This window comes from Trypanosoma brucei (genome assembly GCF_000002445.2).
Source record: "Trypanosoma brucei brucei TREU927 chromosome 11 chr11_scaffold01 genomic scaffold, whole genome shotgun sequence".
NCBI classification, from domain to species: Eukaryota; Euglenozoa; class Kinetoplastea; order Trypanosomatida; family Trypanosomatidae; genus Trypanosoma; species Trypanosoma brucei.
In genome coordinates this window covers 3,887,192-3,900,633 of record NT_165288.1, presented here as the reverse complement: position 1 = coordinate 3,900,633, position 13,442 = coordinate 3,887,192, and the positions used below count along the sequence as shown (strand labels likewise).

General features: G+C 47.7%; 6 protein-coding genes across 6 annotated transcripts, besides 1 other annotated feature; all 6 read left to right on the top strand.

Moving 5' to 3' along the window:
- Nucleotides 1–310: 310 nt before the first annotated feature.
- On the top strand, nt 311–1,600 carry Tb11.01.6540 (protein phosphatase 2C, putative; the record flags this gene model as incomplete). The annotated part of the gene is made up of 1 exon (XM_824456.1): nt 311–1,600. One exon carries the CDS (start codon nt 311–313, stop codon nt 1,598–1,600), a length of 1,290 nt encoding a protein of 429 aa, XP_829549.1.
- Nucleotides 1,601–2,069: 469 nt separating this feature from the next.
- Nucleotides 2,070–2,093: a microsatellite.
- Nucleotides 2,094–3,466: 1,373 nt separating this feature from the next.
- On the top strand, nt 3,467–4,441 carry Tb11.01.6530 (coatomer subunit epsilon; the record flags this gene model as incomplete). The annotated part of the gene is made up of 1 exon (XM_824455.1): nt 3,467–4,441. The coding sequence occupies one exon, from the start codon at nt 3,467–3,469 to the stop codon at nt 4,439–4,441; it is 975 nt and encodes a 324-aa protein (XP_829548.1).
- Nucleotides 4,442–4,973: 532 nt separating this feature from the next.
- Tb11.01.6520 (hypothetical protein, conserved) lies at nt 4,974–6,920 on the top strand (the record flags this gene model as incomplete). Its single annotated transcript, XM_824454.1, has 1 exon — nt 4,974–6,920. The coding sequence occupies one exon, from the start codon at nt 4,974–4,976 to the stop codon at nt 6,918–6,920; it is 1,947 nt and encodes a 648-aa protein (XP_829547.1).
- A 912-nt stretch (nt 6,921–7,832) lies between these two features.
- Nucleotides 7,833–8,948, top strand: Tb11.01.6510 (hypothetical protein, conserved; the record flags this gene model as incomplete). Its single annotated transcript, XM_824453.1, has 1 exon — nt 7,833–8,948. One exon carries the CDS (start codon nt 7,833–7,835, stop codon nt 8,946–8,948), a length of 1,116 nt encoding a protein of 371 aa, XP_829546.1.
- A 1,117-nt stretch (nt 8,949–10,065) lies between these two features.
- Nucleotides 10,066–10,950, top strand: Tb11.01.6500 (NAD+ synthase, putative; the record flags this gene model as incomplete). The annotated part of the gene is made up of 1 exon (XM_824452.1): nt 10,066–10,950. The coding sequence occupies one exon, from the start codon at nt 10,066–10,068 to the stop codon at nt 10,948–10,950; it is 885 nt and encodes a 294-aa protein (XP_829545.1).
- Nucleotides 10,951–11,273: 323 nt separating this feature from the next.
- Nucleotides 11,274–13,211, top strand: Tb11.01.6490 (hypothetical protein, conserved; the record flags this gene model as incomplete). The annotated part of the gene is made up of 1 exon (XM_824451.1): nt 11,274–13,211. The coding sequence occupies one exon, from the start codon at nt 11,274–11,276 to the stop codon at nt 13,209–13,211; it is 1,938 nt and encodes a 645-aa protein (XP_829544.1).
- Nucleotides 13,212–13,442: the final 231 nt, after the last annotated feature.

Here is a 13,442-nt window from a genome sequence, read left to right as displayed (position 1 = left end):
TGATGTGTGCATCAATGAGCAGGTAGATGCGCTTGAAAAACGTGAAGGTTGGTTTGAACAACGTAACGAATTTCGAACAGGACGAGAACAATTGGCTGCAACAACAAGTGGCGAAGTGAGTGGTTTACGTGAATAAAGTAATGCAATTGACTCTACTGGTTAACTTCTTCTTTTCGTCTCTTAGACTCCTCACAATCCGCCGTTGTGATTTTTTAAATAAAAAAACTCACCCACCGGCTGTTCCCCCTTTTCACTTACAATTCGTACGTACTCATCAGTGGATTAAACGGTGGTTAGTTTAAGTAGTAGTATGAAAGGCGCGATGCCTCCCCGGCAGCCGCCCGTACGTCCTTGCGTCGTGCCAAGAGCGTCTATCGCTCGCGCTTTTGCGGCGTTTGCTGTTTCAATAGTCGCTAGTTATTTGGTCGGGACCAAAATGGGGCCCATCACAGTTATAATTACCCTGGCGCTGTTCTTGTTCGGCTCGTTTAACTTACTGCGACATGCACTGAACCTCGTGGTCGTCAACGCTAATGAGGCAAATTATAATAATATGCTACGTCGTGCGGACTTGATGCAGCATCCTAGTAATCAGAAATTCTCAGATTGTGGAGAGAATGCGTGGGTTTCCTTCGGGTTTAGCTGCATGCAGGGCTGGCGTCGGGCTATGGAGGATGATCATGTTACTCTCCTGACCTGTGACGGTGGCTTTTTCGGTGTGTTTGACGGCCACAGTGGGGCGAATGTGGCGAAGTTTTGTGGTGGCAATATATTCGGGTTCATATCGCAAACTGAGGCATATAAAAATGGAAACTACTCTAGGGCTATCTACGACGGATTTATGACCATAGATAAGCACATCTATTCAAATTTTAAGGATGAAAAGAGTGGTTGTACAGCGGTTGTTCTCTTTGTTAAGGGTGACAATCTCTACTGCGGCAATGCTGGGGACAGCCGATCGGTACTCTGTAGCGATGGGGAACCGGTGCCTCTCAGCACAGACCACAAGCCCTTTCTTCCTACGGAACAGACCCGCATTGAACGTGCTGGCGGCTATGTGTGGAACCGCCGTGTGAATGGAGCGTTGGCTCTTAGCAGGGCTATCGGTGACTTCAGTTTCAAGTCAAATACTCTGGTGCCGTGGGATCAACAGGCTGTTACGAGTGCTCCGGAGGTTCATCGCACTCTTTTGGACCGCACACGCGATGAATTCGCGGTTGTCGCTTGCGATGGGATATGGGATGTGTTGAGCAACGAACAAGTGGTGCGGTTTGTGCGTCTCCGCATCCAGCGTCAGGTCCCCTTGGACAAAATAGCCGAGGAATTGCTGGATCACTGCCTTTCCCCCCATCCCTTTGGTGTTGGATGCGACAACATGTCTGTTGTCATTGTTAAATTTAAGCAATCGCCTCCTGTTTCTCCAGAAGAGGAATTTAATGTCCCAGCTGCTGACGTAGCAGAGTCCCCTGAACAATTACCTCTACTGAGCCCTGCATCTGACGGAGGCGGTAGAGATTTCCGGGAGGAAAACAGACGAGTTGGAAGTAATGTTACAGAGACTAACTCACTATTAGTAGCAGAAGATGGGGAGGAGAGTTGAAACCAAGTGTGAGAATGCGGATGCATTGTGGATGTCTGTAGCGTTAGGGGGCGCGGCGGAGATGCGATATAAATGGGAAAGATGCACTTACATATAGTATCGTTGATGCAGATGAGTAAGAGAGGGTACACAGACTGTTGAGCAATAGAGGCGTCGTTGTTGGCATGTCACTACTTCCTGTTCGCTCTCTCGTTATTGTCCTTCTTTGGTTGTCAGGGAGAGGGCTGTGACGACGTTAGATAGGTGAAATGAAGGTAATGTAGCGTAATTCCGAATTGGGACTTACACTCCCCACATTCTGCCCACGTTTATTCACGGAGATGTGGAGGCGGAGGGGGGAGGGGACTTGCGACGGTACAAGTCATTAAGTATTTCTTCACCCTCCTCCTTACCCCTATCTTCCCTTCCCCCAAAGTTTGTTTGATAATTGTGACGCCCCTAAACGGTAGAGGGAAGCGACACGGGGGAACACCACCACCACCACCACCACCACTGGCTCACGCCAGCCTCGCCTTGTAGCACTAACTGATGAACGAAGAATCGGACTGGTAGAGGTGTCCCGGTTGTGAATTTGTCTGTGGAGTTAACGGCTGCAGACAGTGGTAGAAGTGGCAATTACCGACATTGTGATGGCAGTGGGGTTTGGAAAGGATGAGAGAAAATCAAACATTTGCCTTTGCGAGGGTTGTGTGATGGAAGGTTCCCACCGAAACATAAACAAATACACGCACACGTATGTGGGTATGTCTTAGCCTCACCAACAATTGACGTTGGACGGTAGGGTTGACGTTTTTTTCCATCTTTCCACGCACCGCGCCCTATAAACAATACTTCAATAACGAGGGCACGTTAATGAACGGGTAGTAGGATAGAAGAGACTATGGCTGCCCTGATTCCTGTTTGAAGGTCATATATATATATATATATAACATTTGCGTTGAAGCGCATGCACGTATATTCGGCTTTTCATTTGTCATTGTTAATTTTTTATGCGCGCGTTATTCGTTACTTTTCTGTTGTGCTTATCAATTGCCTGCCCTAGTGTTTCCGCCATAACCGGGTGTATTTTTTTCTTTTCGTCATTGGACACACAAGCAGACTCGAGAAGAGCGATGCGTCTCCCTTTTGACGTCTTTTTCGCTTCGGTGATATAAGATCACTTCTAATCCTTGTGGAGGAGGGCTCCCTACTCAACTAAGTGGTGCAACGCCACTCATACATACACCGTGAGGAAAGGCGCAGGATCAATTGGGGCTGGTCAACAGTTTATTTTTACCCTTTCTTCTTTCAGTTTCTTCACTCTCTATTGAAGGTAACGCACTTGATTACTCAAGAACGTTGGTGGCGCTTCTGGAGTTGTAGGACCCGTTTGATGAACTTTTGCCTTTTTTTTTTTGATGTGAGTACATTCCTTTTGTGGGGACTTCATTTGGTGGTTTGTTGGTCAATGTATTCGCGGACTTTTTTAGGGGGGGAGGCAATACGCAAGGAAATGAGAAGGAAATGACGGGTAACAAAAGGAATTTTAGAATAACAGTGATACAGTCCTTTGCAGTGCTGAATGTTTGGCGGGCTTGTGTTTTTTTTTTGTACTTGAGGGCTTTTCTTTCCATCTATGTGCGTGGTGCCGCCATCGTACCACATGTGGTTCCGTTTCGGCACTAGGTAGCAGTGTGGATGGACACTAGCGTGTACGTCTTCTCGTTTGCTTGATATTTGAGTTTCATCTTTTTTTTTCTGCATGTCGTGTACTGATTTGGATTTTATCTGGAGTTGAACCCCCTTTACTGTTGCCAACATCTCTTTTCCTATTTCCCTCTTGAATGAGTGGTTACCGTGTGTACGTTTAGAATTGCACCGCAGCTCATGGCGGATCCATTTTACGATGCACGCAATGCTCTCGCCCTCGGAAATTATCATCAGGCCGTAGCTGAAGCGAGCGGAACGAAAACAGATGCCCGCAAGGCCGAAGATATTGCTGCGTTTCACGCTGAGAAAGAAGTATTGCTTGCACTCGCTCAGACGGGATTAGGTCAAGGTGATGCTGTGGTTGCACAACTCAAGGCTGCAACGTGCCCAATATTGGTGGCGGTACGTGAGTGGGCAGTATTCTGCTCCGCTATGAAAAATCTATCAGGAGATATTCAATCCGATCCAGTCATTTGCATGCAGCTGAAGAAACTAACTGAAGCCGCTGAAGTGATTGATCCTGCGCGGACACAAATTGCTGTGCTTGCCGCCGCTGCTCTCCTCGCTGTAGGTGACAATGCAGGCGCTCTTAAGTTGTCGAAGGAGTGGTTGAACGACCAGAGACATTCACGGGAAAACAGTTTGTTAAGGTTACATATGGAACTACGCGTAATCGTTGTGGAGGCGTTGCTGAGGATGGGACGCACAGAGATGGCGCGGAGCGAAGTAAAGGCCATGGAGCAAGCGGATGAGGAATCTATGCTAACGGTGTTGTGCTCTGGTATAACGAACCTTTACGAGGGTATCAAAACAAAAGAAGCTTATCAAACGGCCCTGCGACGATTCAAGGAACTCACGATGTCATGCGGTCAGAGTGTTCTCGCAAGCAATCTCACAGCGCTTGCACAGATACAGCTAGGGGAATATACCGAAGCGGAGCGTACCCTTCTTGATGTATTGGCCATGAAGTCTGGTGACTCGGACACAACAGCTAACTTGGCGGTGATTTCAGCTCACTCTGGAAAGGGATTAGACTCTACGGGTCTCTATACACGACAGGCGGTTGCGACATCGGGACCGTGGAGTCGTTCATTCAGCGCCGCAAGTGCGGCATTAGACGCGGCTATTGAAGAATTTACGGCATCTGCATAGGGGCGAAAGTAACAAAAAAATTTTACTTTCTTTGTTGTTGTTAGTTTTCTTGGTTATGAGGGAAAGATAACATCTAAAAGAAAAACAGGAGGGGGGAGTGTTATTTCCTAATTCCGGTAAAACCTCAACATCAAAACACTAAAAAAAGAAAGAGAAAGTCACGTTTACTGTTCACCTTTGCCAAAAAAAATATTCCGTGCGGAAAGTCACAAGCATTCATGTGCATTTTGCAACACTTCTGGTTCTCAGTTTTTTTCGCACATATTGTTCCACTTTGACTTCCTTTCTCCTCCTTAATTTGTAACCCTAACCCATTCTTTTAAGACATTCCCAACTGTGTTAAAGTGCCGCTAATATCTCTACAGCAGGTTTAGGTTTCACCGCTGGCAAGTGGCAGGGAGTTGTCCCCCTTTACTGAGCGTGTGAAAAGAGTGAACTTCGAGAAAACAGGCGTTTAAGGTCGCTGTAGCGACAAGTGGGAAGTAAAATAAAAAACATTTCGGTTCACACTGTCAATCATTTTCTACAGATAATGCAACAATCAACGCGATGGAAGGCTGCTGCTAACCTTGATTTGTTGCTAGGTATTCACCACCCGGCTGCTCGCATCGTCAGGGACTATACCGCCGGGTCGCAAATCAACGACGGGGGTGTTGTGGATGCACGGAACAGCGTTAATTTTAGGGACACAATGTATTGTAACCGTCAGGACTATGGTAGCAACACCACGCGTCGTCGTTTAGCAGGTTACTATCGCTACATGCTCTCAAAAATTAACCTGTGGGAGGCGGATGGTGGGGGAGTGATATTGAAAGGTGAAGAAGAAAATCCTACCGACATTAAACAAGAGGAAAGGGACGACGTTCCTTCGTTGCAGAAGCCGAACGAAGGGTCGTTGTATCGCGCCCGAGGTATTCTGACGCAACTCTGCAGCCCCTTAGCAACTGAGGAAGAACTTCTTCTCCCATGGGAGTTTTTCCCCATAGTGAATGTTGATGATGATGACACGTACGCTGCTCCGATCCGGGCCATGACAAAAGATGTCGCTCCTACTGGCGGTTTCCTTCGAATAGAGAATGAGGATGATGACGATGGCGGTGCAACCGGAGGCGCAACTGATGCAAGTGGCGGGGAAGGCGCATCATATCACAGGAACAACCCTCACTCCGTGTCGAGGTTATCTCTTTACACACGTTTAACGCCGCAGTTCACGGGCCTTTATTCGGGTATGGTTGTCGGTATTGTTGGTGAGCCGTTTAAGCGCAGTTCGTCGGGGGCGCTAACTGCAGTGCTTGTTCGTCGATTTATTCTTCCCTCACGTCCCCAGTTCCCATGGGGAATCGAAAGGCCTATACCCACGGCGTTGTCACACTTCGCGATCCCTACGCGCATACATTTCTGTAGTGGGCCGTTCCCTCGGCGCGAGACGGGCCACATATTAAGCAGTGTAACTCTCAACGCTCTTCACCGAGGCGCTGATCTCCTCATCATTGGTGGGCCTCTTGTAAGGGAATTCGAGGAGTACGAGAAGGACTCACTGAAGTTGCTGCAACTTACGTTCGACGAGCTACTTTCTTCGTACATGGATACCATAGAAGAGACTATGGAGAAGTACTATGCTTCCAGCAAAAACCCACGCACTCGGGATCGAATGAAGGTGGTTCTGGTGCCACACAGAGATGACGTTACGCAAATCCCGGCTATCCCTATCACAATGTACAGCTTGGAGAGTACCGATAGCATTTGGGTGCGTTCGAACCCATGCCGCATCGCTGTAAACGGCATTCACATTGGCGTGTGCAACGACGATGTTGTCGGTGACATGCGAGAGAAGATGGTAGAGCGATGGCCCACGGAGTCGGGAAGCCTCCGTCGCGTTGTGGAAGCTCTCGTCCAAAGTCGTTTGTATGCCCCACTTTATGAATTTCCAGCGGTGAAGCATGATCTACAACATATTGGGGCACTTCGTTTGGACTTTCTTCCGCCTAACCCAGAAGGACGTTTACCCAAGGAGGACATCAGCACATCTGCTCTAACTTGGGATGCAGTTCGACTACTTAGTGCAGCGAGTGTCTTGAATACTTTGGATAGTGATGGCGATACGAAGCAAGAGGCTAAGCGAGTGAAACAGGAGGAGGATGACCAGTTGGTGTACCCTACTAACTTTAGTAAATGCGGGGAGGAGGATTCTACCGTTGAGTGGATGCCCCATTTGTTGTTCCTTCCCTCAACACGGCCGCGTTTTGCCTTCGTAACGCATCAGCATAATGAGGAAGCCCTTGATGATCCAGCAGCCGCATCTGGTGTTATGGTCGTGAACCAGGAAGTGTGGTGCCGACGAACGACGCCGCGATTTGAGCTACGTGTGGCCGAGGTTACGGTTGAAGATAGCGAGCGTGTTGTGTGTCGTGGTGCGTCTGAGGTGAATGGAGTGGTATGTGGCGTCATTCATTTTACTAATATCGCCGCCGCTGCGTGAGAAAGGTCATTTATTTTCCTTCCTATTCAACCAAGTTTTCACACTGATTTGAGTGTTGGGGAAATGATCGTGTGTTTGGAAAAAACCCCTTCAAATTTTTACATAAATCCAAATAGATATAAGCATAGAGAACGCAACTTGCAGTGACATGCACCTGTGCTGCTTGCCTTAAAGCTCTCCGGGCTCATCTTAACAACTGCGCGGAAGGTTATAAATTTGTTGTTTATTCTGAGCAGTACACACTTCATTAATGTAGCAATCGGTACACTCACTTTTTCCCCCCGATTTCTTTACTCGTATAATTAGTAAGCTTCGTAGGTTGAGTGTGCGGCGTATTTCAATGATAGAAATGATGGTTGTAAATGACCGATGTATTGGTAGGGAGTTTTAAAAAGTGTCAAACTTCTTGTAATTGCCATCCGTTGCCGTAAAGTTTCGTTTACTGGTTGTGGTGTGTTGGTGGCAGTCAGAAGAAGTGAGATGTAAATTTGTTTTTGTATTTGATATATCTGTAACTTATAGCTGATCTTACTTTGTCGTAGGCACTTCTATGTCGGATCTTTCGTTGTCCTGTGGTATTGCTACGCTTCGTTAATGTTATCTATTTATTTTGTGTATGTGCTACAAAATGATTCGTCTCCTTTTCATTTTTTCTCCAACACCCCACTGACCTTCGCATTGTCACACCTTCCGCAGTGGCACTTGGCGAAAAGGTTTAACTCAACGCAGCGTATCATATCAAACTAGAATACTGGGATCTCGGAAGAGTTGTGAGGGAGAAGTCAAAGAGGGCGAAAACGAAAGTTGTAAAGGTAATAGTGAAACAAGTGAGATTATCAAAAGGGAACTAGGAAAAATTTTCTGGAGCAGCTGCAACGTGGTCAAAGAAAAGCAAAGCATCTCGGTATCACCATGTCTGCTGACCCCACATCTACTGCTCTTGCTCAGCTCTATGTGGATGAGGACAAGACACACAAATCGTTAGTTCCCGATGATGTGGTTATCCGCGACTACTTAAGCTGTATCAATGATGATACGTGGGTGCGACACGCAGAGCTCGTGAACATGTCCGACCTGAAGGAAACGGAGTCGGAAGAAGTGGTGAAGGAGGAGGTGCTCCGTGCGTACATTGAGGAGCGCCGTAGATCCAACACTGAGCGTCGGGACCTTGTCATGGAGGGAATTCAATGGCAAGAGAGGTTTATGGAGGAGTACAAGCGGGATCAGCGCACGCGGGACATGTCAGAGGCGGCAAGTTACAAACAAGGTCTGATAAGCAGCTTCCGAACGAAGAGAGGGACAGAAGGAGCCAAGGGCACTGGTGCGGACGAAGTGAAGGCTATCGGTTATACTGGCGTCAGTGGTTCTCGAAGCGCTGCTCCTCCAGTGGGTGCAACATGTGATATAACGCCGTCAATCTACTCTACTAAACCAATTCAAGAGGCCCTCAAGAGCCCCAAGAAAGAGGAGGATCCATACCCAGTTGAGCAACCCGCGGAGCAGGCCCCAGAACCAGCTGATAAACCTGAGGAGGAAACCGAGCAACCTGCGGAGGAAGCTTCACAACCGGCTGAGGTGCCTGCAGAGGAACCACAGCAAACTGAGGAACTCGCGGAGGAAACATCGTACCCGGTGGAGCAACCTGCTGAGGAGGTTTCGCAACCAGCTGAGGAGCCGGCTGAGCAACCTGCTGAGGAGGTTTCGCAACCAGTTGAGGAGCCGGCTGAGCAACCCGTGGAGGAAGCTACCGAACAGCCCGTTGAGGAACCTCTGGAAGAAGCTTCACAACCGGCTGAGGTGCCTGCAGAGGAACCACAGCAAACTGAGGAACTCGCGGAGGAAACATCGTACCCGGTGGAGCAACCTGCTGAGGAAGTTTCGCAACCAGTTGAGGAACCGGCTGAGCAACCTGCTGAGGAAGCTACCGAACAGCCCGTTGAGGAACCACAGGAGGAGGTTGCACAAGATGCTCCAGAGGAGGCGGCGGGTGATGCTCCTGCTGAAGAAAATGCGGAGGCTCAGGAGTAGCCATGGTTGTCGGGTTACATCCCCTCGTGAAAGAAATTTCCCTCGCGGAGGGACGATGTCTTCTTTTTTTTTTCACACAGCTCGAGTAATATCATGCGTGTGGGAGACAACAGCAAACAGTGTGCACTAACCGCGGCCCCCCGTCTTACGCCAGTCGGCGGGTGGCCACGTGAAACAGACGCCTTTTATTTTGTTTACCGCTACTGGCATGCCGTTAACACGACGTTTGTCGTTGGCCATTAGTCCCGCTGAGGCGATTTTTTTCTGTTTGCAATTCCCAAAGGGAGGGTGTAGAGATCAATAATTGTGTTGGGCAAATAGTAGAGGGAAAGTTGTTTGCCTGTGTGTGTGATGTATGTAGGCGTGCAGCGAAGAAAGGAAGTCAACATTGTTGTTAAGTGGACTGCAGGGGGCACTCATTTCCCCTTTCGTGTTTCTGTTGCTCCACTTTACTTCCCCCTTCGCTGGTCTTCATTGATTATTACTCTGGCTGTTATGTTTATTTGTTGCTGAGGGTAGAAAATGTAAACCACTATCAATGTATTTATACACTGACAAGAGTTGGGCAGGTTCGCTTGTATACGTGCGAGCGGAGAAGAGGTTAAGAAGGTGATACTGCGGTAGAAAGGAAGAAGTGAGAAGCGTTACGTTTACAACTGGGCACACACACAAATACACACATGGGTAAATATATTCGTGAACGTTCATTGGTGGTGTTCTCGTCTTGGGTACCCGGCACTGAGTTCATATAGTAGATGTATTACATGGGGCCTTGTGTTTGGTTCTTATCACGCGATTTTTCTTCTTTTCCCCCTGTTTATTGTTACTTTGTTCCTTCTTCCTGCTCTCAGTACTAATCCCTGTTCTCCACTACCTCAGGACTGTTTTGTCATCATTTCATTTGCTCGTGGTAACATGTTTCCCTCTTTTTCGAACCATTTATTCCGATTTTGGTCTCACTAGAGCGTTTTAAAGATAATTATTATATCAAGTGAGTAATTCGCAGTTAACTCTGTGCAACAGCATATAGCATCTCCATCGGAGATTCAGTAGCACAAGCAAAACCAACAAATAACTGTTAAACGAAGAGAGGTGTGAAGTATCATATCGCCACGCAATGCCGAAGGAGCCCATTCTTCATGCTGAGTTACGTGAGTGGTTGGAGGAATACCGAAGGCATCGCGCATTCAACCCTATTGCATGGATTGAAGAAAAATGCACCAAACTGAACGAATACATGCGGAACAATAAGCTACGAGGTTGTGTAACAAATGTTTCTGGTGGTGTGGATTCTGCCGTTGTGTTGTCGCTGTGCTCGCGAGCCCAGCGCATGGAAGGTAGTCCGATCGTGAGAAATGTTGGCATCTGCCAACCGATATGCAGTAGCGCGTGGGCACTTGAACGTGGTCGTGAGAACATTCGTGCTGCCGGTGCGGAGGAGGTTGTAGTGGACCAAACCGATATTCATAGGCAGTTGTCGCTGAGTGTTGAAGCCGCTGTTGGCATTGACGGCAAGGACTTTGCGAGGGGACAGTTGCGCAGCTACATGCGTGCCCCTGTCGGGTATTATGTAGCTCAACTATGTAGCCAGAGTGGAACACCGACCATTGTAATGGGCACAGGCAACATGGACGAGGATGGCTACCTTGGTTACTTTTGCAAAGCGGGTGATGGTGTTGTGGATGTGCAACTCATATCAGACCTGCACAAAAGTGAAGTCTTTAAGGTCGCGCGTGAGCTTGGTGTACCAGAAAATACTCTCCAAGCCGCTCCCTCGGCTGATTTGTGGGATGGACAAACCGATGAGGAAGAGCTCGGCTTTCCATACGATTTTGTGGAGCTTTACACAGGATACTTTTTAAAGCTCAACAACGGAGAAAGGGAGATGAAAAAGAAGTCACTGTCCGCTGAAGCTCGTCACCAGTTTGAGGCATATATGAAAAGTTGTGAAGAAACCCACTGCCGCAACGCCCATAAGTTAAACGGTATTGTGAACCTGTAGGATAAACTTAAAAAAAAAATAACAGCAATACTAAACTTTGTTGGATGTTTCAGTTACCTTTTACCTCCTGGAGGAGCTGAAAGGATTACTATAATAAGGTCTGTAGTATTGCATATTTTGTGCTGCCTTCATGCATTGATGTCCGCTTGGGACGTTGAGCAGTTAAGCATCGTTTCCTCATTGCAACTGTAAGTTGTCTGTTATGTCTCTTTAAAAGGGGGAAAAGAGCTTCGTTACACCCGCATTTTATCCTCCCCTTCCAGTTTACTTTTTTTTTGTGTGTGTGTGTTTTCCCCTCTAAGGAAAAGAGATCGCTCCTAGTGATGTTTGCGGACCGCGAAAACTTGATCATGGAGGCGGTTGCCGCACTTGAGAGGCAGCGTGAGCTGACTGCACGATCAGAGGGAACCATGAGTGACTACGAAGATGACAGTTTACTGGATACATACCTTCGGATTAAGGCAGAGGGGCAGTACAAGGAACCTACGCGCAGTGACAGCAGTTGGAGTGAGCAATCGGGTTTCGACGAATTCAACGAACACACGTGGAGTTATGGCAATCAAGGAATTACAGAAACTGCCAGTGAGATATGTTCCCAAGGTGGCAGCAGGTTTGACACATTTCATGGCACGAGCGCCGGGCATTACATCTATCCTACCGAGCAATCGCGTCAGGTGCAAGTGCGGAAGCTGGGAAAGGGTTCTCCGGTAAGGAAAAGGGAGGAGCCGTCATTGGACGAAACTTCTCTTCACAAAGGGAGTGCACGAGTGAATGAGACAAAGTGGTCGGATTCTCTTCACATGGATGTTGAGCAACTCAACATAGAGTTGGAGCGCATAGGGCGAACGGATCCTTCATTCCTTCGACAATTCCGGAATGTTTATGGTGAAATGGAAGAGGAAGAGGGGCGAGATCAGAATCAGGAGATGGAACGCATTTCTCGGTCACATGAAGATGGCAGTCAGATAGCGTTTGTGATGACGCCAAAAAGGGAAAAAAATCTACCGGAGGCTGCCTCTTTATCTGGTAAAAATGGGGCACTTACACGTGCAGCCACTCGTTGGAACGAATATTTGATGCGAGACGAAACGACCATAGAAGTTTCTGACGTGTTTGACTCGGATGAGGAACACGGGGGAGGTTCATCGTCACTACAGCACCGAGGGGATTCACTCATGGAGCGCCGGCAGCGCACTAAAGAGAAATGGGAGGCAAAAGAACTACAGGAATGTACCTTTCGCCCACAACTGTCCCGCGCATCAGTTTCCATGTTTCAGAAAAGCTCGCAAAGCAGAGACAGCGTTTTTCAGCGGTTGTACCAACGTAACTTCGCGGGAAAACGCTCGGAAGGTGGCAACAACAGTAGCGTACGGGAACTTCTGCTAGCTGAAAAAGATCAGTTGCGTGAAATGTATGGAGGTGCGACGTCGACAAAGGGAGGCGCGGATTCGTTCGAATTGTTTATGTTTAATATACTGGGCTCAAAAGACGAACAAAAAGCTGCATTCGTCGACACAAAATATCAATCCCCTTTAGCGCGTAAACTTATGACTGTAAGGCATGAAAACACATTCAACCGCACAACTTCGTATAATGGAGGTCATCACGACAGCGGTAGTAGTAGGGGCGCGAGCTTCGATAGTTTTTTGCTACGCCAGGACAAGCATTTAGCAAACCGCACACGCACTGTGCGACAAATTGAGGAGTCTCAGCGTCCATCGTTCAAACCGCAGATCACTAACACCAGCGTGCGGATCGCGAAGAGGCTACTTGCGAGAAATGAATCTGAAGTTGGGAACGTGAAAAGCGCTCCTACGCTCGCGGCGGCAGTGAAAAAGCACCGTTCCCCTTATGTTGACCCGTGCACATTTAAACCAGAAACAGCTCCTGGTTCTAGTGGTGCAAAACCTTCTGGTGTTGAGGTGTTGTTTCTTGATAGCGTGCGTCGAAGGAATTCAATAAAGGCTGCACAGGAGAAGGCGCGCTCAGCGGAGATGAAGCACCCATTTAAACCAACACTCAACGATGAGCGGAACCGGAACGTGGAGTCTTACTTGAGTAGCAAACACCTCGTAGCATACACGGAGAATCTAAAACGACAGAAAGAGAGATTGGCGGAAATGAGGGAGCAAAAAGAACGTGAGAAGGAGCGAGAAATGGCTGAACAAGCCACCTTTCGTCCAAAGATATCACGAACGCCGGCATATATTAGAAGAATGGCGTCGAGCTTTGCACTTGTGCGCCAACAGTGCGCAAACTAATTGACAAACCCATCTTTGTATATAAAAATACACATACTGACACATACACAAATTTGTGCACATCCATAGATAACGGTATAGAATCATCGAAATATTTTGTCTCCTTTTTTATATATAAAGTTACATCCATAGACGTATCTTTGCTGTTTCTCACGAGAAGGCCTATTTATTTATTTTTTGCAAATCTCATCCCCCTTGTACTTCTCGGTTCCAGGTTGTAGTATATACACA